This window comes from Aspergillus multicolor, assembly GCF_047715735.1.
Source record: "Aspergillus multicolor strain CBS 133.54 unplaced genomic scaffold BDW74scaffold_47, whole genome shotgun sequence".
Lineage (NCBI taxonomy): Eukaryota > Fungi > Ascomycota > Eurotiomycetes > Eurotiales > Aspergillaceae > Aspergillus > Aspergillus multicolor.
The window spans coordinates 25,984-51,401 of NW_027395998.1; the positions used below are offsets into that span (position 1 = coordinate 25,984).

At 53.7% G+C, this 25,418-nt stretch overlaps 10 protein-coding genes across 10 annotated transcripts; 7 read left to right on the plus strand and 3 right to left on the minus strand.

Annotated features, from left to right (window-relative positions):
* Positions 1 to 325: 325 nt before the first annotated feature.
* Positions 326 to 2,100, plus strand: BDW74DRAFT_188977 (uncharacterized protein; the record flags this gene model as incomplete). The annotated part of the gene is made up of 5 exons (XM_073731855.1): positions 326 to 380; positions 432 to 499; positions 558 to 1,634; positions 1,688 to 1,792; positions 1,852 to 2,100. 5 exons carry the CDS (start codon positions 326 to 328, stop codon positions 2,098 to 2,100), a joined length of 1,554 nt encoding a protein of 517 aa, XP_073578308.1.
* Positions 2,101 to 4,090: 1,990 nt separating this feature from the next.
* On the plus strand, positions 4,091 to 4,500 carry BDW74DRAFT_183538 (fungal hydrophobin-domain-containing protein; the record flags this gene model as incomplete). Its single annotated transcript, XM_073730535.1, has 2 exons — positions 4,091 to 4,378; positions 4,459 to 4,500. 2 exons carry the CDS (start codon positions 4,091 to 4,093, stop codon positions 4,498 to 4,500), a joined length of 330 nt encoding a protein of 109 aa, XP_073578309.1.
* Positions 4,501 to 5,619: 1,119 nt separating this feature from the next.
* On the plus strand, positions 5,620 to 7,614 carry BDW74DRAFT_183539 (uncharacterized protein; the record flags this gene model as incomplete). The annotated part of the gene is made up of 1 exon (XM_073730536.1): positions 5,620 to 7,614. The coding sequence occupies one exon, from the start codon at positions 5,620 to 5,622 to the stop codon at positions 7,612 to 7,614; it is 1,995 nt and encodes a 664-aa protein (XP_073578310.1).
* A 42-nt stretch (positions 7,615 to 7,656) lies between these two features.
* Positions 7,657 to 9,030, plus strand: BDW74DRAFT_183540 (uncharacterized protein; the record flags this gene model as incomplete). Its single annotated transcript, XM_073730537.1, has 2 exons — positions 7,657 to 7,968; positions 8,032 to 9,030. The coding sequence occupies 2 exons, from the start codon at positions 7,657 to 7,659 to the stop codon at positions 9,028 to 9,030; spliced, it is 1,311 nt and encodes a 436-aa protein (XP_073578311.1).
* Positions 9,031 to 9,440: 410 nt separating this feature from the next.
* BDW74DRAFT_171395 (CFEM domain-containing protein) lies at positions 9,441 to 11,303 on the minus strand (the record flags this gene model as incomplete). Its single annotated transcript, XM_073727300.1, has 8 exons — positions 9,441 to 9,633; positions 9,685 to 10,045; positions 10,110 to 10,177; positions 10,252 to 10,702; positions 10,761 to 10,797; positions 10,850 to 11,028; positions 11,084 to 11,219; positions 11,280 to 11,303. 8 exons carry the CDS (start codon positions 11,301 to 11,303, stop codon positions 9,441 to 9,443), a joined length of 1,449 nt encoding a protein of 482 aa, XP_073578312.1.
* A 2,159-nt stretch (positions 11,304 to 13,462) lies between these two features.
* Positions 13,463 to 14,790, minus strand: BDW74DRAFT_171396 (uncharacterized protein; the record flags this gene model as incomplete). Its single annotated transcript, XM_073727301.1, has 2 exons — positions 13,463 to 13,562; positions 13,637 to 14,790. 2 exons carry the CDS (start codon positions 14,788 to 14,790, stop codon positions 13,463 to 13,465), a joined length of 1,254 nt encoding a protein of 417 aa, XP_073578313.1.
* A 1,919-nt stretch (positions 14,791 to 16,709) lies between these two features.
* On the plus strand, positions 16,710 to 18,176 carry BDW74DRAFT_183543 (CAIB/BAIF family enzyme; the record flags this gene model as incomplete). The annotated part of the gene is made up of 3 exons (XM_073730538.1): positions 16,710 to 16,841; positions 17,183 to 17,402; positions 17,479 to 18,176. 3 exons carry the CDS (start codon positions 16,710 to 16,712, stop codon positions 18,174 to 18,176), a joined length of 1,050 nt encoding a protein of 349 aa, XP_073578314.1.
* A 454-nt stretch (positions 18,177 to 18,630) lies between these two features.
* BDW74DRAFT_188978 (cytochrome P450) lies at positions 18,631 to 20,798 on the plus strand (the record flags this gene model as incomplete). Its single annotated transcript, XM_073731856.1, has 3 exons — positions 18,631 to 18,684; positions 18,771 to 19,304; positions 19,372 to 20,798. The coding sequence occupies 3 exons, from the start codon at positions 18,631 to 18,633 to the stop codon at positions 20,251 to 20,253; spliced, it is 1,470 nt and encodes a 489-aa protein (XP_073578315.1). The 3' UTR covers positions 20,254 to 20,798.
* Positions 20,367 to 21,223, minus strand: BDW74DRAFT_183545 (uncharacterized protein; the record flags this gene model as incomplete). The annotated part of the gene is made up of 2 exons (XM_073730539.1): positions 20,367 to 20,760; positions 20,880 to 21,223. The coding sequence occupies 2 exons, from the start codon at positions 21,221 to 21,223 to the stop codon at positions 20,367 to 20,369; spliced, it is 738 nt and encodes a 245-aa protein (XP_073578316.1).
* A 2,244-nt stretch (positions 21,224 to 23,467) lies between these two features.
* On the plus strand, positions 23,468 to 25,100 carry BDW74DRAFT_108809 (putative integral membrane protein). Its single transcript, XM_073721724.1, has 3 exons — positions 23,468 to 23,920; positions 23,973 to 24,478; positions 24,550 to 25,100. Exons 1-3 carry the CDS (start codon positions 23,756 to 23,758, stop codon positions 25,064 to 25,066), a joined length of 1,188 nt encoding a protein of 395 aa, XP_073578317.1. The 5' UTR covers positions 23,468 to 23,755; the 3' UTR covers positions 25,067 to 25,100.
* The last annotated feature ends 318 nt before the right edge of the window (positions 25,101 to 25,418 follow it).

The following is a 25,418-nucleotide window of genomic DNA, read 5'->3' on the forward strand; positions in this document are numbered from 1 at the left end:
GACAGGTAACAAAACTTGCCGCCACGCCCAAGATTGGGAGAGATACCATACCATAGATGTGCTTAACCACAGCTAAGCCGCAGCTTCGACGAGATTGCGGGGATCCTTGCTGTCATAGCAGCTCTATTAATCCCCCGGTTCGCAATTTGAGCTGATTGGTTGATAACAAGAGATCGTTTATCTCCGCTTTGGGGTAGATGGGTTCTGATAAGCACAGGTTGGGGGTTGGAGAAGATAATCATCCCTTGTGTCGGCTTTTCTGGGAGTCGATATCTTGGGACCGTCCCCCTCAACTTCCCTTGACAACTGATTTAAACAAGCCATAATGGAGGATTGCGCTGTTTCTAATGAGCCCCCGGGCACCGTCACAATTGAAGACTGTAAGTGAGGATAAGATGTAGCAGTTCAGTGACCATAGACTGATAAGGTAGTACAACATGGGCAGGAAGCAGTCGTTGTCCTCAAGCCAACTCCCACCGATGACCCAAATGACCCCTTGGTAGGTAGTCGAGTCTAAGCAGCGCTGGCGACATTCTGATACTGATGATAATTCGGAGAACTGGTCCCAACGCCGAAAAATCCTCAACTTCGCCCTCGCCAGCTTCTACACCCTCGCAACATTCGTCCTGCTCGACATTGGCACCGTAATCTGGGTCGACCTCAACGCAGAACTCGGAATCAGCTGGTCGAATCTGAACAACTCGTTCGCCGCAAACCTCGCGGGCCTCGCAGTGGGCTGTATCCTCATTATCCCCTTCGCCATAAAATACGGTCGGCGGAGTATCTACATCCTCAGTTCAGCGGTCCAACTCGCGACAGGAATATGGCAAGCTGAGATGAACACGACAGCCGAGCTACTCGCTATCAACGCTGTAAACGGCTTTGCAGGCGCTGTCAGCGAAGCTCTTGTGCAGATGACAATTGTCGATATCTTCTTCGTCCATCAACGTGCGACCGCTAACGCGTTTTATAGCTTTATGGTTAATATGGGTGCGTATCTTGCCCCTGTTGCGGCGGGATACTGTGCGACCGCGCAGGGGTGGCGGTGGATTTGGTGGTGGACGTCTATTATGCTTGTCATCAACACGCTGCTGTTTCTGTTTGCGTTCGAGGAGACGAAGTACATTCCGACGTTTCTTGGACAACCTGGCGATCATGTAGTTATCAAATCAGATACTAACGCCCCAGTCGGAGTGGAAGAAGGGGCAGCACCCTATAGGCGGAAGTCATACAGGGAACGACTCGCCCTGATAACCAAGACGGACAACTCCATCGTCGACAACATCAAGCGACCGCTGGTAGTTCTTGTCTCGTTCCCAGCGGTCACCTTCACGGCGTTCGTTTGGGGGTGCTTCCTCTCCTGGTTCTCGATAATCGCGACAACTCAATCCTCATACCTCGCCCTGCCACCATACAAGTACAACTCGTCCCAAATCGGTCTGTTCAATCTGCCGCCGTTCATAGGAGGCGTCATAGGTGGAATCCTCAGCGGACCGGTGAACGATGGGTACGTTCTCTGGCGGGCGAAGCGGAACAATGGGATTTTTGAGCCTGAGACGCGCCTACATGCGGGCTTACCTGCAATCCTCGCGACACCCGTGGGGTTGCTCGTGTTTGGCATCGGATTAGATAAGGTAAGCGCCTCTCAGAACGCACCGGGGGTCATTCCAAGGTTAACATATGTTAGGGCTGGCCCTGGTGGTCCCTCGCTCTCGGCAGCGGCATCTTCGGCTTCGCCATGTTCTGCATTGGCGCCTGTGCGCTGACATACCTTGCTGATTGTTACCAGGAGGTACGTGATACTGTCCGCTAGACCTTATGCCGTTCAATGATACTAATAAACTGTTATAGATTGTCGGCGATGCCCTCGTCGGGGTAGCCTTCGTCCGCAACGGTCTCGCGACGGTGTTTGTTTTTGCCCTAACGCCGTGGATCGAGGCATCTGGTCTTATCAATATGTTCATAGCGGTGGCTTGCATCGCAACAGCTATGACGCTGACCATTATTCCAATGATTCTGTACGGGAAGAGCATGCGAGTTTGGACGGCGGAGAGGTACGGACGGATGGCGATGCTGCAGCCGGGGGCTAGGAGGATCTAAACTAAAGCTGAGCTGTGCTCAAGAGTGGCCATAAGGACTGCCTGGCCGTATTCCGGGCTTGGATAAGCGATGGGCGCCGCGGTTAGTGACATGTCAGCTCACTTATCCCTGTTCTGTTCCCTCTGCACGTCGACACGCATAACAAAGAACAGAAAATACCATAGCCAATTTGATACAAGCCGATCGTAGTGCGGGCTTTGCTCATTGTACTATAACTTGGGGCCGGGGTTCGTTTCACCATTCAGCCTTTACACTTCATGCTACCCTGGTAGTACAGCCTGTCAACACGCCTATCCAGGTGGGATAGTCTCGGTAACTTGATTGACCTTAGTCAGGAACGGGGGTGAATCTATGCTACCATGCTCGGAGATTGTAGTCAGTCACTATGGTATGCTAATCTGTGCCTATAGCCCAGCCTGTCCAAGGGGGCGCCGGCAGAGTACCCTAAAATGGCATATGTAGGAAAGGGAGAGAAAGTCGAGGGTACCAAATACAATACCATTCTTGTTGCCCTCATCGATCGGAGGTTGGACAAGATATGTAAGTGGCTTAGATTCAGTGCGTTGCATGAACTATTAGATGCTGCGTGGTGCATGGGGTATGCCTGCAGCTAGCTAGACGCTGACAGGTCGCCTGGTGTACTCGGGGTACCCCGAACATCTCCGAAGGGTGCTACGTATGCTAGGCTGTCTTTCCTCCCCTGGTAATATAGTAGATATTGAATCCTAGCACGTCGCTCTGCTTATTACCTGCTGGATCTAAGAAGCTGTTTATCTAGATGCAGGCTTCATCAATGACGAGACGATCTCTTCCATTCGCACGTCCGAAACCTCATAATATCTCTAAACCAAATGACATAAAGAGCAGTGTAGCAGTCCAAGCAACCGGCAGGCCCATTTCCTCTAAGCTGAGGATCGAACGTATGGTCTTACGTGAGACAGTCTCACACAAACTATGGAGACTGCGATGCTGCATCGGAAGGATATCGCACCTTCAGTAATGGTAGGAGTGACCTTGTTTGAAGTGCGTTATGATTGCTATCGAGCTGACCTTCGGCCACCGAAGATGTAGAAAGCCAAGGACCATGTTCCAAAGTTGGAGGAGTTGGGCGATGCCCGCATATAGATGTGGTTGGTTATACAACCCCGGCCTTGTGCAGGGGAAACCATGAAGGTACCATGATTTGCTTTTTATACCCCTCTCGGCAAAAGAGAAACCCTCCAGGGCTGCCTACCAAGCCATGTTGTTGGTCGGAGTTCTGCGAGTAAGCAGCCCTGGGAGCGCTATGGCCGCGCCCGCGATCTGACGTCTGCCGGGCTTACCGTGGGGGTACTTGCGGTGGAAGCTGTCGCTATATTGTTTATGTTACCGGGGGTATAAGTACATGTTGAAGAGGTATAACGTGCAGACATGTCGCGGCAGACTTTTGGTTGATCGAAACTCTGTTGGCCTTAGGAACATCTATGATGGATATGGTAGGAAGCTCTTAACCCTGCTGGCACGGTATGGTAGTCTCAAGATCTAACCCGATACACTGGATATCATTTTACCAGCTAGACATGGGTTCCTGGGGTTGTATAAGATATGATGACACCAGGAAACCACTCAAGAGACTGGGTGTGCTTCAGAACTTCGAACATGGACGAATACCAACGCTCCGGTAGCGAACATCCATCCGGATCCAACCTTATTCGTCCACTTCGCAACGCCGCTCTTCTCGACTAGAGGCAGATGAACTGCGCTCATCGTTCCTTTGGATCCAAGAGTTTACGTCAACGAAACTCGCCGACCCTCATGATGGTTGTTTATCAATACCTCAGGGCCCCTCCCCGCGGCAACGAGCATAAATACCACCTGGGCCACCCGCCGGACCACATCACATCGAGTTCATTGCCTTCTCTATCCCAGACACTGAGTAGCATCCATACTAGGTCATACCAATACCCAAGCCACCAAGCGCTTTCATTCCAATTCCACAATACACGTCAGCATGAACCTTAAGCAAATCGCCCTATCCCTCCTCGTCAGCTTCGCGCTCGCTCCCCAAGCCCAAGTGCACGCAACGCCCATCGACACCATTAGCAACACCAACCTAGAAACCCGCCAAGGCGCCATCTGCCCCAGCATCCTCTACTCCAACCCGCTCTGCTGCGCCTTCGACGTCGAGCGCCTTGTGGCCGCTGATTGTCGCGGTCCTGGGACTGTGTCCAGCACGACCGAGTTCAGGCAGAGGTGCTCGGACGCTGGATTGCAGGCTCGCTGCTGTGCTATTCCCGCGGTATGTATACCTAAGCTCTATCTGTGTCTGTGTCTGTCTTAGTCGTCACGCTGTATACTGACGATGTTTTTTACGATCAGGCTGATCTGGGGCTTCTTTGTGTGGCGCCGTCTGGGGCTTAAGCAGGTTGGATTGACATGGTACTTCCATCCGGATGCAGGTGGTTCGCACCTTAACGGGCGGTGTCTGGTTCGAGGCGTGAATTTGATTGCTCTTTTGTTATCGGTCTACCTACATGTTATTTAGTGGAGGTGTAGTTGCAGATCTATTTCCCTGGTACCTTCATGAAATAGCAAACTATACCACATCAGAATAAGGGTTGGTTGGCGTTGTACTCGGCGGACTAAGCGGTACATTAGTGTGCTCACGATACTTTCCAGCGCTCCATGGCTACTATAGTATGGGAGATGTTGTCTTGCGACTTGAAAAGTCGTCAATGTTGATGCCAATGGCCACACTTTTGGCATTCGCCGTAGTCTCGCCACCATGTGGTCTGATTACAGCTAGATCGCCCACGTGTCCTACCATTAGATACCATAGCCTCCTGTTGTTTGGGTTTCGAGGAGAGTTACTACACGTGTAGCCGCCTCCAGCACGAATATCGGACCTCGAGCTTCGTGCATAATGCGAGCTAAGGAAGGAGGGCGCTAAATAGAGCTCCAGCTAGGGCATATAAAGCCTGACCTCTAGATGCTACTTCCATGAGGGGGGAGGGGGGACTAACTTCTAGAACTCATCATAGCAAATGATAATGTCTCCGAAGAAAAGCCTTCGAAGCAGAATCAGCCCCAAGTTGGCCTGTTCATGCTGCTATCAAAGACTAGATGCTTGATATGGTGAATGCATAGATGATGACGTACAGAGAGGACAGTGAGTGCATTTGCTGAAGCAGTCCAGCCTGATGTAGGTATATCATGAGTGAATGAAGCAGTGAATGGATCTCCAAATATTGGCAGCGAGCCACGTTGAATATGGGAACAAGCATGCCCGACCTGTACTCCACAAGTCCTCTCCGTTAGCATAAAAGTAATCTTCCGAATAGCCACGCAATTCAACACCATCCTCCACATCCAACCCTCTTCTTCCCAGGTCTCAGAGCCATATTTACCCTTGCAGACTACCCTGACGTTTCAATGCGAAATCCGCCCCTTCTACAACTCCCATATTGAAAGCATTTGCCTCAGGGTGCTCATTGCTTTCAGGATTTACCCAGAGATTAGCCCTCGCAAGCATCAATCAGCATGTCTTCCAACAACCCTAACAGGGCAGCTCACAATGCTGCCAACGAAGCCGCAATCCGCAACATAACCAGAACCGTGGTGTCACAACAGCGCCTGACCTCGAGCAATATCAACCCTACCACTGCCCACCGCGAACTCCCAACGGTGCTCGAGGCCCGTCATCATCCTGTACGCACCCTCGCACCGCCTCTTGAGGATGTCCCAACCTCTACGTCCATCGGCACCCTGAACATCGCTCAAAGCTCGCTGTTTACCCGACGCGTGCGCAGAGTCGCTGCGATACCAGAAGGCCTCTCGAGCTTTAGCTCCATTGGGGCGCTGGATATATCTCAGAGCGCGCTGCATAAACGTCGTCGTCATGAGACACCGGATGACATACCAATGCGTCTGGGCTTGCCTGCGCTTGCACCGGAAGACATACCAGTACGGACTCACGCGGCGACGCACCACAACGATGGGACCGTTCCGGATGTCTCGGGCTTCATTAATCCTGCACTCCTCCAAGTACACGGGGGACAGACTATGCATGGACCTTCAGAAAACATGAACGCGAACACGAACGCGCAGGTCAATGCTCCAAATGAAAACTTCGTACCAAACGACTTCGATATGATGTTTGCGGAGTTGGAGAGCGACGACCAGTTCCTTGATCCTGGACAGCCCGCGCAGAACGCGTTTCCTTTAGGTCACGCCTCGGGTCCGGGACAAGCCGGGCATATACATGCCTCTCCCGGCCCACGCACGAAGCAGCCTGAGGTCGATCAAGGAAGCCAGCAGCAGCAAGTAGTACCAATGGCGTCTAGTTCCATCAACAGGATGCAAAGCAAAATTCAGAAACCTGGACGTCCCACGCAGACCCGGAATCGGAACGTGGGTCAGTCCCAGGTCCATCAAGGCACTAAACAGCCCGCGCATACCAGACCTGGCCGGCAGTCTCAGAATCCGTTCGAGGAGGTAACCACACAGCAGGTATATGCATCACCAAATGTCTCCAGCTCCAACAGCCGCATTCCAGACGAAGTTCAGAACCGTGGACGTCCCACACAGAATTGGACCCAGAACGCGGCCCAGTATCAGGACAGTCGAAGCCCTAGACAGCCAAAGCATACCAGACCTGGCCTGCAGTCTCGGAACCCGTTTGAAGAGGTATCCACACAGCAGGTTCATGGATCACCAAATCCCTCGAGCTCCAAGAGCACCATTCAGAACGAGGTTCGCAATCCTGTACGTGACACGCAGAACCAGAATCAAAACACTGCTCAAGCTCACGTTCAAGCTCAGTCTCAAAACAGCCATGCTGTTAGACAGCCCATGCATACAAACCGCGGCGTCCAGTCTCGGAATCCGTTTAAAGAGGTAACTACTCAGCAGGTACATGGAGCACCAGATGCCTCTGGCTCAAACACCGTGCAGAATAGGGCTCAGGATCCTGTACGTTCTACACGGAACATGAACGCGGGCCAATCTCAGACACAGCCCCAGCCTCGCTCTCAAGGCCAGGCTCAGTCTCAGGACAATTTTGGCCTTACACAACCCATGGATGCCCGGCCTGGCCGGAACTCACAATATCCGTTCGAGGGGGTAGCCACACAGCAGGGACCATCGATGGCCTCTAGCTCCAACAACAGCCCTCAGAACGATATTCGGAATCCGAGACGTGCCACGCAAAACCAGAATCAGAATCAGAATGAGGCTAAGCCGCAGGCCCAAGCTCAGTCTCAGTCTCAAGCTCAGTCTCAAGCTGAGTCTCAAAGTCATCAGGGCCCGAGACAGTCCATGCGGGGTGTGGCTGGCCAGAGCAATCCCTTCGAATTGGTAGCCACACGGCAGAGAGCCTCTATGGCCTCCAATCATACCACGCAGAACGAGGTTCAGCATTCTCGACGTCCCACACAGAAACAGAGTCGGAATCAGAACGCAGGTCCGTCTCCAGCTCAAGCTCAGCCTCAAGTTAACCATGGCCCGAGAGAGTCCATGCGAGGCGTGGCTGGATAGAGCAATCCTTTCAGCGAGATTACCACACAGCAGGGAGCGCCAATGGCTACCAGCAACAGCAGACAGAACCAGGGTCAAAGTCCTGGACCCTTCCGACGGAAGCAGAACCAAAGTCAGACCGCGGGTCACACTGGAGCTCGAGTCAATCCAGCCCAGGGACAGACCATCCGCCGCGTGTCTGGCTCTCGTAATCTGAACCAATCCATCGACGTAAACCATCAGTTCACACCGATGAATATGAACATGGACATGGACGATTCTATCACTATACAGAATGGTATGCAGAATCCTGGACGTGCAAGCGCCACGCAGAACCCGCGCCAGAACCAGAACGCGGCACAGGCTCAACCTCAAGTAAGCCATCCCGCTAAACAAGGGACATTTTGAAGCAGGTGGACTTACTCGCACACTCTGCAGCAGCTTTGCGAGATACAACAGCAGCTGGAGCGTGAGTCTGTCTCTGTGCCTCAGCCTGTACCTGTCCAAGGGAACCGACCAATGCAGGCCCAACACCAAGCGGAACACCAACCGCAAGAAAACACAAACCACCAGGCTCGTCAGAGTACCCGTGCCGCGCGGCATGCAGCTGAAAGACGTGCTTTACGCGCCGAAGTAGCACAGCACCGTATGCCCGCTGGATCGGCACAGCGTCCCATCCCAGTTGGAGAAGCTGGAGTGCAGCGCCCTTTGCCTCCCCCAGCCGAGCGTCGTGCTGTACCCGATGGAACAGCAGAGCGCCTTATTACCATTGAAGCCGAACGTCATGCTATCCCCACAGTTGAAGCAGCACGTCATCCTTTCTCCGTTAGAGTCCCACGGCGCGGTGTACCCGCTCAAGGCGCCCAACGCCCTCTCCCCGTCGATGCCGCGCACATGCAACGCCCTCTCCATCAAGCTGTCGCAAATGCTCAGCGCCCTTTACACTTCCCCAGTGGAGCCGCAAACAGCTCTATACCTATACCCCATGCTACCGCCCAGGGCCCCATCCAGATCCCATCCGGCGCTGCAATCCCCCGCCCTGCAGCTATGCCAATGCCTATGTCCCAAACACCAACTCGAAAGCAACCACGCACCCTTCCCCCGGGATCATCCCCCCGCCGCAGTGAGATCTTCGCTACCGGCCGGGGCAACTTCATCGGCTGGAGCGCCAACACGCCGGGCAGTGGGTTCCAGCTGAGCTCGCTCGACTACGCGCTGGACATATTCAATGCGGGCGTTGCGGAGGAGGTTGCGTTTGGCGGGATAACGGAGATGATGCCCGGGGATCCGGAGCTGGGTGGGCGGCATCGGCCGGGGGCGTGGGTTGATCTTGATGAGGCGGCGAATGGGGCGATTGTGGATTGGGTTGTGCCAAATGCTCAGGGAGGGGTAGATGTTGATGGGGAGTTTGAGGTCGTGGAGGAGGAGGAGCTTTAGATGTGCTCAACGTTCAGTTTGGAGTTTAGAGCTTTGTGGTACGATGGTGGGATAAGATGGGAGGAAGTTGTTGTTTTAATATGGTACGAACGTCATGTTGTCTGGTTTTTCTTTTTTTTTTTTTTAGTTTACTTGGTTGTGAGAGAGGTGTTTGGGATGCTCGGGTGGCTTGGGAGTTACCTATGTACCGTATCCGAGGGAGGGCCATGTGCCTCTCTGTTCTCTGACTATTCATGTTGGGATACATACCATTGAAACACGGCATTGTACAGATGTGCACCCAGGTACAATAGAAACAAATATCTCCTTTGTTGAATAAACTTGTAGAAACAAGGCCTTCCTAAATCCAAATGTCAACAAAGACGCGTAGTCCCATTTGCCGTAGACACATTCCATATATAGAGCGACGCCTACGAGTACATAGAGTCCCTATCCCTAAACCACGTAAAATGCGCCGAGCTCTTACTCGCCCGTGAGGATCCAGTCTTCTTCAAAAACAAACACTGGTGGCCATGCGGATCTCTCATTGCCGGCAACAAGGGCGATGGCTTGCGGCTGAAGCTGCTTTCAGACGGTGTTTGCAGCTGACGACCCCGACCATGGCTTTGGCCTGGTATCTGTGTAGTTCCCGTCGAGGTGAAGCTTGCTAGAGACGCAGAGTCCTTCGATGGTACAGTCACAGCAGGAAACTCGCGGAGCGGCCAGAGATGGTTCTCCGAGCTTGTATCTGCATCTGCGTCCGTACTATCGATTTCCTCAAGCCTAATAAACTGGCCGGGGTTTCCTGAGTCTGGGTCGGACTTGTTGGATTTGACAGTCGAGCCTGAACCCCCGCTTCCAGGTTTGTTCTGTCTCGACCTTGACCTTGAGCCGTTACTGTATTCCGTGCTTTCTCGCTTGTTGCGGAGTGTGTTGTAGAGCCGTTTGCACAATGCCCGTATACCCGGCATACACGAGCACATGATTCCGACGTCGATTTCGAGGAGGCTCCAGACGCCGACGGGGACGAAGTCCTCTGCAGCAGTGGCCATGTTAGTATGCTTCCAAGGAGAGTGTGGTGAGAGACTGTGGTGACGTACTGGTGGGATTGGTGGTGTCGTTAAACCCGACTGTCTCAACAAGGCGCAGGACGCTGATGACGGTAACCCTAACCCGCCACGCTTGTCAGTACCACTTTGCCACACATAACCCAAATCGAATGAAGGGATGTTGGCAACTTACACCAGTCCAACAGCGAACATAAGACACATCCCCACCCTCTTCTCAATACTCATCTGCAGCCTGACAAGTACAGGCATAGGCAGAACAATCACCAGTATATCAAGCACAATATTAATAATCGAATGCGCAAGAAGCAGCGCATTGTGACTGCTACACCGCCCCTCGTGCTCACCATCCCACTGATTCCAGTAGAAGCTTATCGGTTTGCAACTGAACACCTGCGCGAAGAACGAGCCCAGAGCCCACAGCGCTGTGATGGCAAGTGAGGTAAAGATGGCCTTGCGCAGAAGGACGTTCGGGAACAGTCGCAGGTATAGGAACAACATGGAAATTTTGACGAGGGCCGTGCAGGTTGTGTACAGCACTTCCTCGATGAAGAAGAGCTTCATTGTGGCGCTGATGTCGGCGAAGGGGACGGTCCAGATGTTTTTGCCGAGGCCGTGGGATTTTACTGCTCATGTTAGACCGCTCCAGTATAGAGGTTATGTATGTGCTTTGTTGAAACATACATGGGAATCCTACGCCAGAGATGCCTGCCGCAACGAGCTGAAGGTTTTTTAGCACTACACAACCGGATCGAGCAGGGGAATTATCGTACAAGAGAAGCAACGATTGTATAATCATCAAGTCCCAGCTGCCCAGCTAGTACGCGATATGTTATTCGCAAAGCGACCGAGATGATTGCAACAATGATGCCGATGATGTTGACAATTGGGAACGTCACAGTATTCTCGCTGGCTGGGTACTGACATGTCGAGTACGAGTAGTTCTGTGCCGCTGCAATGGATATCAATTCGTGTCTATGACTCTGAGTGGGGCAGAATAGACGAACTTAACGACTCCTTGACGGTGCAGGTCGCGAGCATACACGGCGTAAGCTGCGCATTGAGTTCGGTGTCGGCGCAGATACAGGCCGAGTCGGTCACGTCGCATGTACTGTTGCTCAGGGCGCCGATCAGGCAGATCAGCTAGCAACCCGTCTCAGCACTCAGACATCGCTGCAATAGTAATGGTGAGGCACAACATACCGCACATTGTGGAAGGCTGTCCATGGCAGTGGGTGCCGTTGCCTCTACATCGGGTGCAATTGAAGGCGTGAGAAGAAGATTGGAATCCAAAATCGATTTGCCGGGAACAGGAGAGTTATGTCCTTTCCGTTCGTACTGGATCCGGGGGTAAAACTCTGGGGAAGCGGGGGGTTTGATGGTGGGAACGACGCGACTGCGGCTGTTCCTGCCAGACCCCTCGCTGATTCTGGATCCCGGATCCTGCTATACAATGTCATCCTCTGCGAGGCACTGGAGATGTTCCCGGAACGAGTCAGGATTCTCGTTCACTCCCCGCACCTTGACTCAGATACCCTGACATGGACCTGACAGGGGGGTATACCGGGTACCGGTTGATTGGCCAAGTCATATCTCCGGCTTAGGGCTAGAGAGGTCCGAGCGTCCCGCGGGTTAATCCTCTGTTCTTTGCCTCCCCGTTATCCGCTATCTGTTCAAATCGTTGATCTTTTTTTGGCTGTTTGACTGCCAAACATACCAGGTACCTATAACACCATAGCCATGGTAGGAAAAGAATAATGATACCGTGGTGGGCCTTGCTTGAAGGTCTTTCCAAGGCTGTCAGGACAAGAAATAATTAATAACCTCTACCTGCGCCCCTGGATTCCAATGCCGAGGCTTTGCGCCTGAGCAGAAATAATGCAGGGCAGGCGTAACTCGCCCACTCTCGTCTATTCGTGGCCCACTGTTGCCCTGGCCACGCATACCTAGCCAACTTCGATTCAGGAACAGGGATACCGGTCCCATTGTATGCACGGGCCTTGATTCCTCATGTTCGAGTCGTCCAGCTTCCTTCAGGAGGAACGTTGACATGATCTGAAACAATCACGGCTGCCAACGTGTTCCTGTTGACGTCTTCCTCCTTCGCAAATCCCCCGCTCCCCTCGTGTCTCTAAACTGGAGTGGGGTGCTATTCTATCAACGAACCCCAGCCACCATGATGAAGCCCCGGTCCGGAATTCAGGAGAACTTTGTGTTATCTTATTGGTCCATACCATAGTTTGTTTGTGTCTCGCAGTAAACCCTCACGTGGCGTGCGGACCGCGCCGATAAAAAGCCACTACTCATTTTGCTGACGAGAACTATGGCGAACATTAACCGACCATAGGCTAGGAAGGTCATGACCCTTAGCATCTCAGGGAAAGTCGCTTAAAAAGCTTACTGACCTCGGCCTTCTCCGTGGGTCTCTGAAGACCGACCAGTCAAAGATAAGCCATTTTTGGAGGCTTACAATAGATTTAGCCACAGACAGACAGCCACGAACCCCGGGTCGTAGCAATACTCAGACGCAGGTACTCTGCGAACACCACCATATACCACCACCCTGTAAGATCTTGGCGACTCACCGTACGTAGGGGCATGGATAAGTAAGGTAACATACAAAGGGCGCGCTAAACCATTGAGGCACATGATAATTCGCGACGCCCTGTGACTTCATTAGCCATGGACATGTTAAATCGAGGTCGCCGAGCTGCGCATCTTGGTCAGGCAGTGCCGATGGGGAGCACTGCTGACGGAGCCTCCAGCGTGACACTAGTGCATCAAAAATTATAGGTAGAATGGAGGAACAGCTTAGAAGGGTGTGTTTCCGAGGCGCACTGATTGTCCAGAGGATATCGTCGTGCCAGATAACCAAAGCAGCTGTAGCTCAAATCTTCTACCCCAGTTGGGACGTTCTCATATCCCTCTCAAAGGTCTGTAACCTTGGCCAACTATCGTAGGTACGTCAAGCGGACAGCCTACAAACAAATCCATCCCTTGAAAAAGTGCAGTTTTGACTGTTGCCTATGGGACCAGAGTATGCGGCATCTTGGTACTCGGCAAGCCACTACTCCGTATTTCTCCGTGATAGGCCGAGGGGCTGCAGTCAATGCACGGTGCCTAGGGTTACACCGGGTTGCCCGTAAGCACAGACCTACGATATGCTATTTTTAGCGAGGGGCAGCATTTTGGCCGACAGGAGGAAAGAATGGAAGTCCATTGTTCAAATCGATGCTTGTCTGAATTGATTCGGGATGTGGTCAAGACGTGCAGGTACCCGGAGAGTGGTGGGGAAACAAAAAAAAAACAACGTGTCTATCAACGATGATATGCGTCTAAATGCCAAACATGGAATGGCCACGGCCAGCCGTACGAGACTCATACTTCTAATGGTAGTACAACGTCACATAGGGCCCGGTTTTCGTGCTGTAGCTGAACGACAGCCAGGAGAAGACGTTGGAGCTCTCTTCGAGGGCTACATCGGGCCTATATTCGACACCAAGTTAGCAAGCCGCTCTCACAGTGAACCGTATCCACCGGGGGTAAACGAGAACACTCACTTATAACTTTGCAAATTCCTTATATAATTATCCGCATGCTCCTCCCACCCCCAGCTGCGAAACACACCCTCGACGGCCGTCGCAACCTCAAGACTATTCTGACCGGGCAGGGCAAAGTACATCTTCGGCTGGGGATAGACACCACCAGGCTTGATCTCAAGATTGACGACGATGGGCAGCTCATCAGGGGGGAGAGTCGGGCTGGGACGGTTCAGATCAGGAGGCGGACGCAGACCAGTCTGGATATCGAGCACATCCCAGATGCCCTTGAGGATATTGAGACCCTGCTGTGTTTCATCAGACTGGATCTTCCCGCCCAAAGTCCAGAGATCAACGACGCGGTCGAAATTGACGTCGAATTCGGAGACGTAGATCTTGAAGCGTGTTTTTGTGGGTGCAACTAGATCGCAGGAGAGCATGTCTGCGTGCAGACTCGGCGGGGCATTCGCGATGTACGATTCCACGTTCGATAACCCCTGAGCGAAGATCCCGCCTGTGGATGCGTCAAGGGCGCGGACGGCGTCGCGGAGGAGCGTCCACATCGGTGTTCCTGTGGCTAGGGACTTGAGCGCTGGAACGAGGTACAGTTTCGCTGCGATCTCGCCGCCCTTCATGTCGAGCGCTAACATGGTCTGCGTCTTGACTGCCTGATCGGCGACGGCGTTGCGGTCGACGAGGGCTTTCTCGTCTGCGTCGGTGAGTGTGAGTTTGCACAGGAGCTCGTGGTATAGCGTTAGATCGACGGCGGGGGAAACGCGCTTCAGTCGGCGGAGGGCCTCGTCGACCATGCCGCGGTTGCAGAGGTCCTGGCCTGTACTGGCGGCGTAGCTCGTCGGCTCGAAGGTAAGACGGACAGTCGCGCCGGCTTTGGTGAAGTTCTGGCTGAACTCCATGGACCCCAAGCCGCCGAGGGCGCATTTATAGAGACCCGGTCGGGACTTGGGGAAGGGCCCTAGGAAGGGGATGATATGTGCGGCCCAGAGGTTGAGGTAGTGGAACTGGTGGTGAATGTCGTAATTGGCGTCGGCCAGCATCTTGGAGAGCATGGGGCCCGTGGCCTCCCACCATTCTTTTTCCTCGAGGTTGGGGAAGAGGAGGGTTTTGGAGAGGGTGTCGTAGGTGCGCGGGTTGGGCACGGGCTTTGACCCGTTCATCTTGGGGTGCGTGACTGCGACTGCGGAGGGCATCTTTGCGGTTCTTGAGGTTGAAGATTTGAAGTAATGGAGGAAGGTGCTTAGGGCGGAAGAGAGGCGGCGGAGGGCGGCTTTTATCATGGTCAAGCTTGGTTCACTCATGCTGGAGGGGAGAGCGACAATCTAACCCTATATCGGAGTCCGCTTGACAGTGTGCGGGCTGACATCTGAGGATATAGCTGACAATCCACCGGTGAATGCACCTGAATGGATCTGGCTGTTACTCTGGTCCCCCACTCTCGTTTGAATCACAATCTCACGGGGTTCATCCCTGCAGGAGGTCGGCGGGGTTATTCGAGGGGCATCAGATTCAGTAGACTGTAGCCAATGAACCTGCTGACGAACTTGGCACCCGGCGCCTTCAGTTTCAAGGCCCATCAGAGAATCCAGAATACGAGAAGGATTCCTAGGTGACAATGGGGCTTGTCTGCGTATTGGGTGAAGAGGCAGATAAGCGGCCCCCATTATCGAGTTCCTCAAAGCATAAGCCCAAATATCCGAGCGCTCGCTCTATTTTACGCCATGCCAAGCGGAGATTTTGTCTTCGTCAGCAAACCTGCATGAAATGCGCCCTCCTAATGGGAATGCCATATGCGGTGTTTGTCAGCAACAGCTGTACCCCGGTCCCATCTCGTCCACGCTCACAGCTGGAGGGCTGCGCAGCCCCTCTCCAGCTCAGCCATCACCCGCTGATATTTGACTGCGACAGTGGGTAGGGAATATATGAATCTAGAGCAACACTCGAGGTACCGCGTATACCTACATGATGACCAAACTATGACCATGACGGTTCGGACAACCCATCTAACGACAGATGTCGTGGGGTTGGACCTCTTTCGCACTCGCACCCTTATTCTTCGCTATGGTGACACATCTTATCTTCCTATCTTCCGATCAGCGACGGTAGGGTCTTCGTCCCATGTTACATCAATGCAGGGTTGATGATGGTAGATTCAGCTCAAGCCAAGCCACGAGGCTTCAGCCGGGATAGCCCTGACAGGTCCCTCGGCTTCCCCACCCCATTCAACGTCCTCTGATAGGCTTACAGTATGCAATATTATTGGCCTTGACAGCAAATCAGACAATACATCACTAGCTATGGCGCACTCAAAGGATCTACGCTGTTCCTATAACCCCGGGTGTATTGTACTCTGGCGAGAGGCTAAACAATTCGTGCAGGAGTGTGTTACATTGGCACTTATTAATCAAGCGCGATCTGCGACGTACCTGAGTAATTAGGCATAGAACCGCAGGTGTGATTCTTGCACGCACTCTGAGACATGGGCAGTAGGGGTGGGGTGTAGTGAGCCCTAAACAGTGGACACCCCTGGCCACGTTGTTCACCATCTGCACTCGAGTTCTGCAAACTCCATGCTGAGATCCAAAAGCAAACATATTCCACCCGCTACAAAGGCAATCTCACGATACATGTTGAAAACGGGGATTGCGACCCATGCTAGACAGCTGACTCCAATCTCACTGGGGTAAGGTTGGAGCATTAGCAGTGCAGGCCTCAACTGCCATATCTAGCGGTAAAACAGTGAGAAAGGTCGGCGACGGTGTGGCCGAAATAGCTCTCTGCAACGGATTTTGTATCTCCATTCTACCATAAGCGCATGATCACGCTATACGCGATTTTCGGAGCCGCATCAGCACAAGTCTTACATCAGCACAGTCCACCTCAGTCTGCGTACGTCAGCCTTTTTTTCCGTCCTCAACGAATGAAGAGAGCGACCGTACGCTGGTCCCTGTGGCGTAGTTTGAGCATGTGGCCTCGCACAATCTATGGAACCATACCATAGAATAGGCGCGCCGTTTCAGGGGAGGGGATCAGGGATTCGAGAGGGAGGCACCCGGACCTCACGCCATTGTTCTCGGCCATGAGACAAGAGATTTCCCGTAACCTCCAATCCGCTTCGAAATTTCCAAAAGCCAGTCTAAGCCAGAACGGAGCGCTCGAGAGCGTGGACTATGAGTCTCTGCTGCATGCTACAAAAGCATACAACGAAGACGTGACTTCGGAACTACCTATCTTACTTAGCTCTCATGTCATGGTTGCACTGGCCCCTGGTCAATATCGTCCTCGCTTTGCTGCATCTTTGACGGCATCCATAGTAGCCGGTCGGGGTGCTTAAGTACCGATAGTGCCCATAGGTAGAAACATCTCAACCGATGGTAGTGTTGCGAGGGCATGACTGCTAACTCTTTTGGGGCTTGGCGGAGGAGGCGGCCGGCCACGATATATTTCGGTCTCACCCCATGGTACCCCTAAACAAAACCGCGGCTGCCGGTTTCTTGCTCTAGATACCATGGGTGTATTGGCTTGCCGGTGGAGCAGCTGCATTTTACCTAGCTAATATCGAACTGCTTTGGGAGCAACACTCATGATGGCGCCGTCGATCTTGAATCTGCGGCGTTGGAATCAAAGCTTGTCGTTTCCGCGCTGCGCACCTACGAACAGTGGAATGCCACACCACAAGCACGCGCAATATCAGACCTCCCAATCCCCCTACGCAAGATCAGCAACGATCCACCTACCACTGGGCTCCCGCCCTCGATGCAGAGCCTTACAGGTGGGAGCGAGAAAGCCCTACGCGGCCGCCGCGTCCTCGAATTCTCACGCGTGATCGCCGCCCCCTAGCCGGAAAGACCCTCGCCGCGCACGGCGCCGACGTCCTCTGGGTGACGAGCCCGACCCTCTCGGATCTCCCAACAATGGACGGCACTTCGGGCGCGGGACGCGCACGATCCAACTTGACCTTGACACGGCTGAGGACTTAGCCACCGCACATACCCTACTCGACGACACACACGTGCTGATTCAGGGATTTCGACCTGACTTCCTCGCCGCACGCATTCTGGACCCGACAACCCTTGCGGAGCGGTATAAGCACAAAGAGCGCGGGATCATCGTCGCGAATATGTCCGCGTACGGGTGGGACGGACCGTGGTCGAAACGACGGGGTTTCAACTCGCTTGTGCAGACGTGCAACGTGATGAACATGTCGGAGGCGGAGCACTTTGGCTCGAGGGAGGTTGCGCGTCCGATGCCGGCACAGGCGCTCGACCACGGGGGCGGGTACTTTCTCGTCGCGGGGATTCTGGCCGCGCTGTACCGTCAGGCTTCTGAGGGCGGGAGCTGGGTTGTTGATATTTCTTTGGCGGGGGTGGGCAAGTATTTGCGCTCGCTGGGGCAGTATGCCGGTAAGAGTGGATTTGAGGGGGTGAGGGATTTTACGTGTACGGGGAATGTGCCGGCGGAGTTTTTGGAGACCAGGAAGGGCGGGTTTGGGACTTTGACGGCTGTTAGGCATTCGGTGAGCATTGAGGGGGTGGGTGTGGTGTGAAATGTCATGCCGAAGCCGTTGGGGAGCGATGAGGTACGGTGGCTTTAGGGGGGATCTTATGGGGATGGAGGTGGATGTGCTTCTTTTTTCTCATTTTTGTATATGGGTTGGTAGACTTTGCACTTTGCATATATATGGTAGAGCTGTACACTGACTCCTTTGAATCAGGATATCAAGCCTTTACACTTGATTAAATGATACGTGCCGAACCTACAATTTAGCATTTGTGTATGAGAGATCTAGATAGGCCCTGCAAGAGCCTGAGCTCGTGGGAATGGGCGTTATTTCGTGGCTCGGGAATGTGGACATTCGGCCCAGCAGTGGGGAAGCCCCAAGATTCCCCGCACAAAATAAATCATGACCGATCCTGTATTTGCGCCCTGTGGAAGAGTATATAATGCTCTGTGTCCCGTTGGAATCTGTTCTGGCGCAGGGCTTCTTACCCACCTTCATCATGGACCGACTCTGGATATACCTCGTCATCGCAACGGCGCTCTGGCTTGCGCTGGTATAACTATACCCGTCCCATCTACCTGCCCATACTCCCATATCTCCAACCTCAATCGAACTCTTGCTAACAAGTTGTTTCGATAGAAAATATACGGTGCCCTCACCTCCCCGCTACGCTCCATCCCCGGGCCATGGTATACACTCATAACCCGCCTCCCCCTCAAACTGTCCGTAATAACCGGCAAGCGAATCTACTTCATCGACGCCCTGCACAAAAAGCAGGGCCCCATCGTACGCATCAGCCCATCCGAAATCTCCATCTCCTCACTGGCCGAGTTCAAAGAAATCCACCGCGTCGGCACACCCTTCCTCAAGAGCCCCTGGTACCAGGAGTTCGTGATGGGGCAGGCCGAGCCGGGGGTCTTCGCCATGAGAGATCCGAAACAGCATGCCGCACGACGGAAGTTATTCGCGCGGGCGTTCTCGAAGAGTGAACTGCGGCGCGTTTGGGAGGGGGTCGTTAGGGACAAAGTGCGTCTCGCTGTGAGTAGGATGAAGGGGGAGTTGAATGGTGCAGATAGAACGTGCGATGTGCTCAAGTGGTGGACGTTCCTGGCGACCGATGTCGCGGGGCATTTGATGTTTGGGGAGGATTTTGGGATGTTGGAAGTTGGGGTTGTATGTCGCCCTCGTCACCCGCTTTCACCCATGGTATATGGATTGCTAACAGTTGCGTTGGTGTTAGAAAAACGAGTACATCCACATCCTCGAGTCCACGATGAAAGGGTCCGGCATCAACGCCGAGCTTCCTCTCATCGGTTTCATCGGCCGGCATCTGCCCAGCTCGTCCGTCAGATCGATGTTCCGCGCGAATGACTATTTAACGCAGTACGGTCGCAAAGCTGCTACTAACGCGCGGGCAAACAGCGCGTCAAGCCGGAATATCTTCTCCGGGATGCTTTATGAAGCTGAAAAGGGCGGCAGCGGGAACAATGGTCTAAGCGAGCTCGACGTCGTATCTGAAGCCGGAAATCTTATCGTCGCTGGTTCTGACACGACGGCTGTGACGCTGACATATCTGGTCTGGGCCGTGCTAAGCCGGCCCCAGTTGCAGCGGGAGTTTGAGAGTGAACTCCATGGCTTGGGAGAAGAGTACGACGATGCAAAGCTTGAGACTCTTCCATTACTTAACGCCGTCATCAAGGAGACGTTGCGGCTATACGGCGCCGCGCCGGGCTCCCTCCCGCGGTCTGTTCCGGAGGGTGGTGCAATGCTTGGTGGGTATTTCGTTCCCGAGGGTATGACAGTCAGCACGCAGAGCTGGACAGTTCATCGAAATGAGGATATCTTTGCCAATGCCGACGTGTTTGATGTGTCGAGATGGATGAAGGACGACGAGGGCGGAAGTGCACTGGCGCAGCTCGCTTTCTCTCCGTTTGGTGCTGGAGCGAGGGTTTGCTTGGGTATACACCTGGCGTACATGGAACTCAGGCTCGCCGCTGCCGAGTTCTTCAGGGAGTGCCGCGGAGTAAAGCTGGCACCTGGTACAACGCCGGGGACCATGGAGCCCGAGAACTACTTCTTGATTGCGCCGGCTGGGCATCGGTGTGAGATTGTGCGAGGGTAGTCGTCCTCGAAGCTGTCTGCTTTCCCTTAGACCAAGAGTCGATAGTGAAACAGACGAGATTTACATTTAAAATTCACGCTGAGCGAACCTCCAAGCCAAGTACCTCCATCATATCAGGCCAAATCAGCCCACAGGCTCTTCGGCGGGTTCAGGATGTCATCACGATACCGAATCCCATCTCGACCATCGTCAAGCCAGATTTCGCGATCATCCCGCATGGGTTCCGCTAGCTCCGACAGATGCATGGTATCCAGGGCGACAATTGCGTAGAAACCGTGAATTAGCGATTCCACGGCAACTCTAAAGTAGCCCTTGAAGGACGGATTTTGTTCCTTGTGAGCCCAAGCTGACACGGCGATCACAAATGGAATCGCTTTACTTTGGGGTTCGAACGCCGACGAAGGCAGAGGTGAGTGGAGGACAGAGTCAATGACATCCGGCGTCACCATCAAACAAGCCGTCGTGGCGAAAGGCCTGGGAAGGTCATTCCGCATCTCGTCAAAGCGACTATAACGCATCCATTAGCCGTATAACAATCAATTACAACGGACGCACAAACCGGGAAACCTCCACGGGGTCCGGCATCTCAAGCTCCTGCAGGATCCTCAACCCAGCGAAACCCGAACAATTCAATCGCACGATCAGACTTCGGCTGGAACCCACGAAACTTATCAAAATCCTGCTCGAATATCAACTCCCAGCGGCGCCGGAATTCGTTCCACCGCTCCTCGTGCTCGTCTCCGTACTGCCCCGCGCGAAACACCACAAACCCCCAGTCGGACCACTTCTTAGGCTCGCACCAGCGGAAGAGGACCTTGAGTGTGCTGATATACGGCGCGGGGGGCTCTCGCCCCGCGAAACGCTGTTCCTCGCTCTTTGCCGCTTCTTTTGCGGCTCTTCTCTCCGCGTCTTCTTGCCTCTTTTTCGCGAGGAGGGCATCGAAGAGGCCTGCTTCTCGGAGGCCGTTCATCACGGTTCTGTGTTGTTCTGGTGTGAGACTGAGCAAGTCATCGGGTGGGCCGTTGAGGAGACGATCATAGTCCCAACCTGGTGGGTAGAAGGACGTTTTGACGGTGGTGTTGTGTGCGGGGAGAGAAAACCCGCCAAGACCGGGGCCGATGGTGCCTGGCCTAGGCCCTCCAACTAATGGGAACCTTGGTTGATCCGTATTTATCTAGCTCAGGTAAACAGCGTCCAGATTCCTTCAGACAACGTTCCATCGTATCATCCACTTGATAAATGTAAAAAGAAACCAATACCACTATAGGGGGTAGCACACGCCTGCGGATGGAACAAGAGAGCTCAAATCATGCCAAGTGCATTTTCCGAAACCTGCATGCTCAGGAGACTCATTGCAAATCCCAAGAAACCCAGCGTCATCATAAGCTCCAAACCACGATGAAGGGCACTCTTTGAACCATCAACCTTGAGCATCAATAATCCCTCTCTGCGACCGTGGAAGCTGGGGCGATTGACCGTCAAGGTTGGTTTGGCGCCAGGGAGTTGTCGCCGTTTTAGCCCCCACGCCCGCTGTTTTTTTTTAGCCTCGGCGCAGGACTCCTGCCTTGGTGCCTTGGTGCCTAATTAATTGTTTCTGACAAGGATCAGCACCTTCTCACGTTGCCAACAAGGTTACCAACTTACCGTACCTATTATGGCTCTTCTCGTGCTTAGAAGCAAGCCTCAATGCACAGCGGAGGATATCTATACCTAGGTCCTGGGAGGGTTGCGTCTGAGAAACAAACGTCTTCTGCACGTGAGTTATTCCTGGTGCGACTGAAATATATATCTGCGGGGTTTTCTGTGACGCTTCCGCCACAGGACTTTGAACGTCGCTTTATGGTCGCGCGAAAGAGTGTTGCGAGGGATTTATCCACAGGCTTGGTGCACTGTTAAGTTGGAAGCCCAGGAAAGTGACGAGTATGGATCTCCCGTCAAGGTAGGTGCGATCAGGGTCAATACGTCACCGTGTCCATCCAGGTACGCCCTTGCAGAGAACAACGGCCTGGCGCCCAGCGCTCCTTCCTTAGTGATCCATCGACCAAGGCCCCGATCGCTGTTAGTCTCCAGACACGCCAACATCCAACTAAGCTCTGAGTTCCTCGCAGGTGTCCCTCAACAAACCTACCTTGACAAATCTCTCCCTACACCCGACGTACCTGGTTGCCGTTGGGTAACGAGCTGGTGTTACACTTCGATGATGCTTCACAACCGGCATCGGACTGATTCAATGTTGAATGGAGAGTTTGGTCACTGCTTCATGGCTAGTGAGCAGATGTCCGACCGTATCCCGTTGCTACCCATTGCGCGCCTCACTCCAAAGCCACTGAACGTGTGGCTCTATTCCCACGCGCATCAGCTTTTTGTCCAGGGAACATTATTGACACCCGGTCGTGGAAGTAGACAAGATCACTTGAGGAATTGACGTCTGCCTTTCGTTCTTTTGGTGGAGAGAAAGTTGCGAGGTGGTGACGGAGTCGAGCTTCAGGGAGGCTGCTCCAGTACAGTCTCGAGAGAACTCACCGGACCCGACAGAATACGGAGTACGAGCTTACAGACGGAGAGCGTCTCCAGTGTCTTAACGAGAACGGGAAATGCAGAAGCCAGCCTGCAGTTCTTTCGCTGCACCATGCCACATGGTTTATATTGCAGCCCCACTGCGCCTGCAGTTGTGAAGCAATAGTGCATGCACCGGCGCATAACAGCGTTGTTGTTGTCATTGAATCTCAAGACCCCCATAGGTTGGACCGAGTCATTCACACCAATAATGGCATTGTCCAGTGGCTGCTCGAACGGCGCCGGGCGGCCGCCTGGGATAACGGTCGCGGACCGGCAAGCCCCCAAGAGCCGGCGAGCAGGGCCCCCAAGACGCTAACGAACACCGGCGTCGGGGGCTGGAACAAGCGAGGCCATCCTACCCACTGGCAGAGTCTGTGAAAGTGGATATCTCGGATTTTGAGTTCGGCGGCGCATCAAGAGTGGAGAAGACACAAGAACCTTGGGAATCTGACATGTCTGACAGAACTCTGTTTGCGCTGTTATAGTTAGCGACTGCTCAGCTCTTCTGCACGGTTCTGCAGGGCGGCGACAAGCATCACATCTTACCAAGGCACTGGGTCAACCATCTAAACCGGACAAACTCTGCCTTAATCAGAAGTATGTGACGCCTCGCTACTCCAACAGCCTCGACTCGGTTTCGACGGGAAAAGCGGGCCTCATCTCAATCTCCCTGATGCCGGCCCAGAGCCCACAGTCCACTCCCCCGATCCTTTGGGGGCAAACTGGTCACTGCGCTGCAAAAGGACGAGATCCTTTCCGTTAAATCGAGGCCCGGCTGGAGACGTTTCTTGCCCGAGGCAATCGTCCAACCCTGGCTGCAGAGAACCTGCAGGGGTGCAGCTGTGGAAGCTGTTTAAATACCCTGCTCTCCTGACGATTCTCCAGCCGTTCCTTGTTCTGCGCTCCCCCTTCGCTCGTTTTTCTGGAGCCAGCGCAGTCCAACATGGTCGCCATCTTCCCGATCGAAACACGCAACCAGCGCTCGGTGTTGGGATGCTCGTTCGCTTTTTCAATACTCGCTATTACGGCGGTCGTGCTCCGCCTTGTGGCGCACAAGATCGCGCATAAGAAGTGGACTGTTAGCGATTACTTCATTATCCTTGCCTGCGTGCGCTTCCACTTCATACCCCCCATTCAACCATCCCACTAAGAGTGGTTAGGCATTCTCCATCGGCCTCCAATGCATCAGCATCACCGGCGTCTTCCAAGCCGGCATCGGCTACGACCACGTCACGGCAATCGTATCAAACCCCAAATACGGCACCGAGCCCGTAACAATCATGTCGAAGCTCATAATCCCGCTGCAATTCCTGTGGGTGCTCAGCCTGATGTGCACGAAAATCAGCATTCTCTTCCTGTACCTGCGCATTTTCCCCGTCCGGTGGCTGGTTGTTTCCTCGTACGCGACGATGGCCGTGATTGTCGCGTGGGCGATTGCGACGATTCTCGCGGGCTGTCTGATCTGTCGCCCGTTTGCGTATAATTGGGATAAAACGATTCCGACGGGCCGCTGCGGCGACCAGGTTGCGTCGTTCACGGCCACGGGCGTTATTAATCTGGTTACGGATGTTGTGGTGCTTACGCTGCCGATGCCGAGTTTGTCGAGGCTCCAGATGGCGATGTATAAGAAAGTGACGCTGATTGCGGTGTTTGGACTGGGTGCTGTGTATGTCCGCGCCTGTTGGCCCCCCAAAAGCTTAACTAAAACAGTAATGTGTGCTGACTGGTGTTGTGTAGAACCTGCGTAATCTCCGCCCTCCGCATCTCCGTCCTCTCGACCATGGACTTCGCAGATATAACCTACACCATGCCAATGGCCAACATCTTCAGCGGGATTGAGCCGTGTCTCGCTGTGATTCTTGCCTCCGTGCCTATGATGCGCCCCTTGCTCGGAAGGAACGGCGGATCAACGAATAATACCGGCCAGACGCCTATGTACAGCAACTCGCATTCGCATTCTCACAGCAAATCCCATCCCAAGTCCCGCGGGACACGGAATAATACAATGGGGGACGAAGGTTTCCAGCCCCTTGATGCGGACGACGATACGAGTCAGCTGTGGCTTAGGCCGCTGGGGCCGAAACATCGGGTTGGTGTTTCGGTGCGCCGGGCTGGGGAGGGGGAGGATGCAGTGACGACGGATGATGCGGATAGTCTTGAGTCATTGGGGGAGACGAGGAATAGGATTCATGATAGTAAAGCGGGACGGGGGATTACGGTAAGGCAGGAGTGGAATGTTCGGGAGTCACGATGAGCTCCGCTGCATGAGGGTACATGGGTGGTTTCTTTTTTTAATACACTTTAACGACATAATACACTATTTCATGTCATGCCTGCTACCCAGGAAAGATATCGCAACTCGCTATCTTCGATGCTCCCGCGACCTCGCGAGAATATCAAAGCCGGCCGGATGATCGAATCATCAACGCCTAGCCCTCGAAGCTCATGCTGCACTGTATTCCCTGCCTTGCTGGATATAAACGACGTACGAGGACAGTGGAAAGTCATTATTCAATACTCAACATGGACCTGCAGGACGACGCCATCCCCGGCCGGTCCTCGTGCTCCTCAAGACCGGTCGCAAGGCGACCGCCAACGCGTTAACT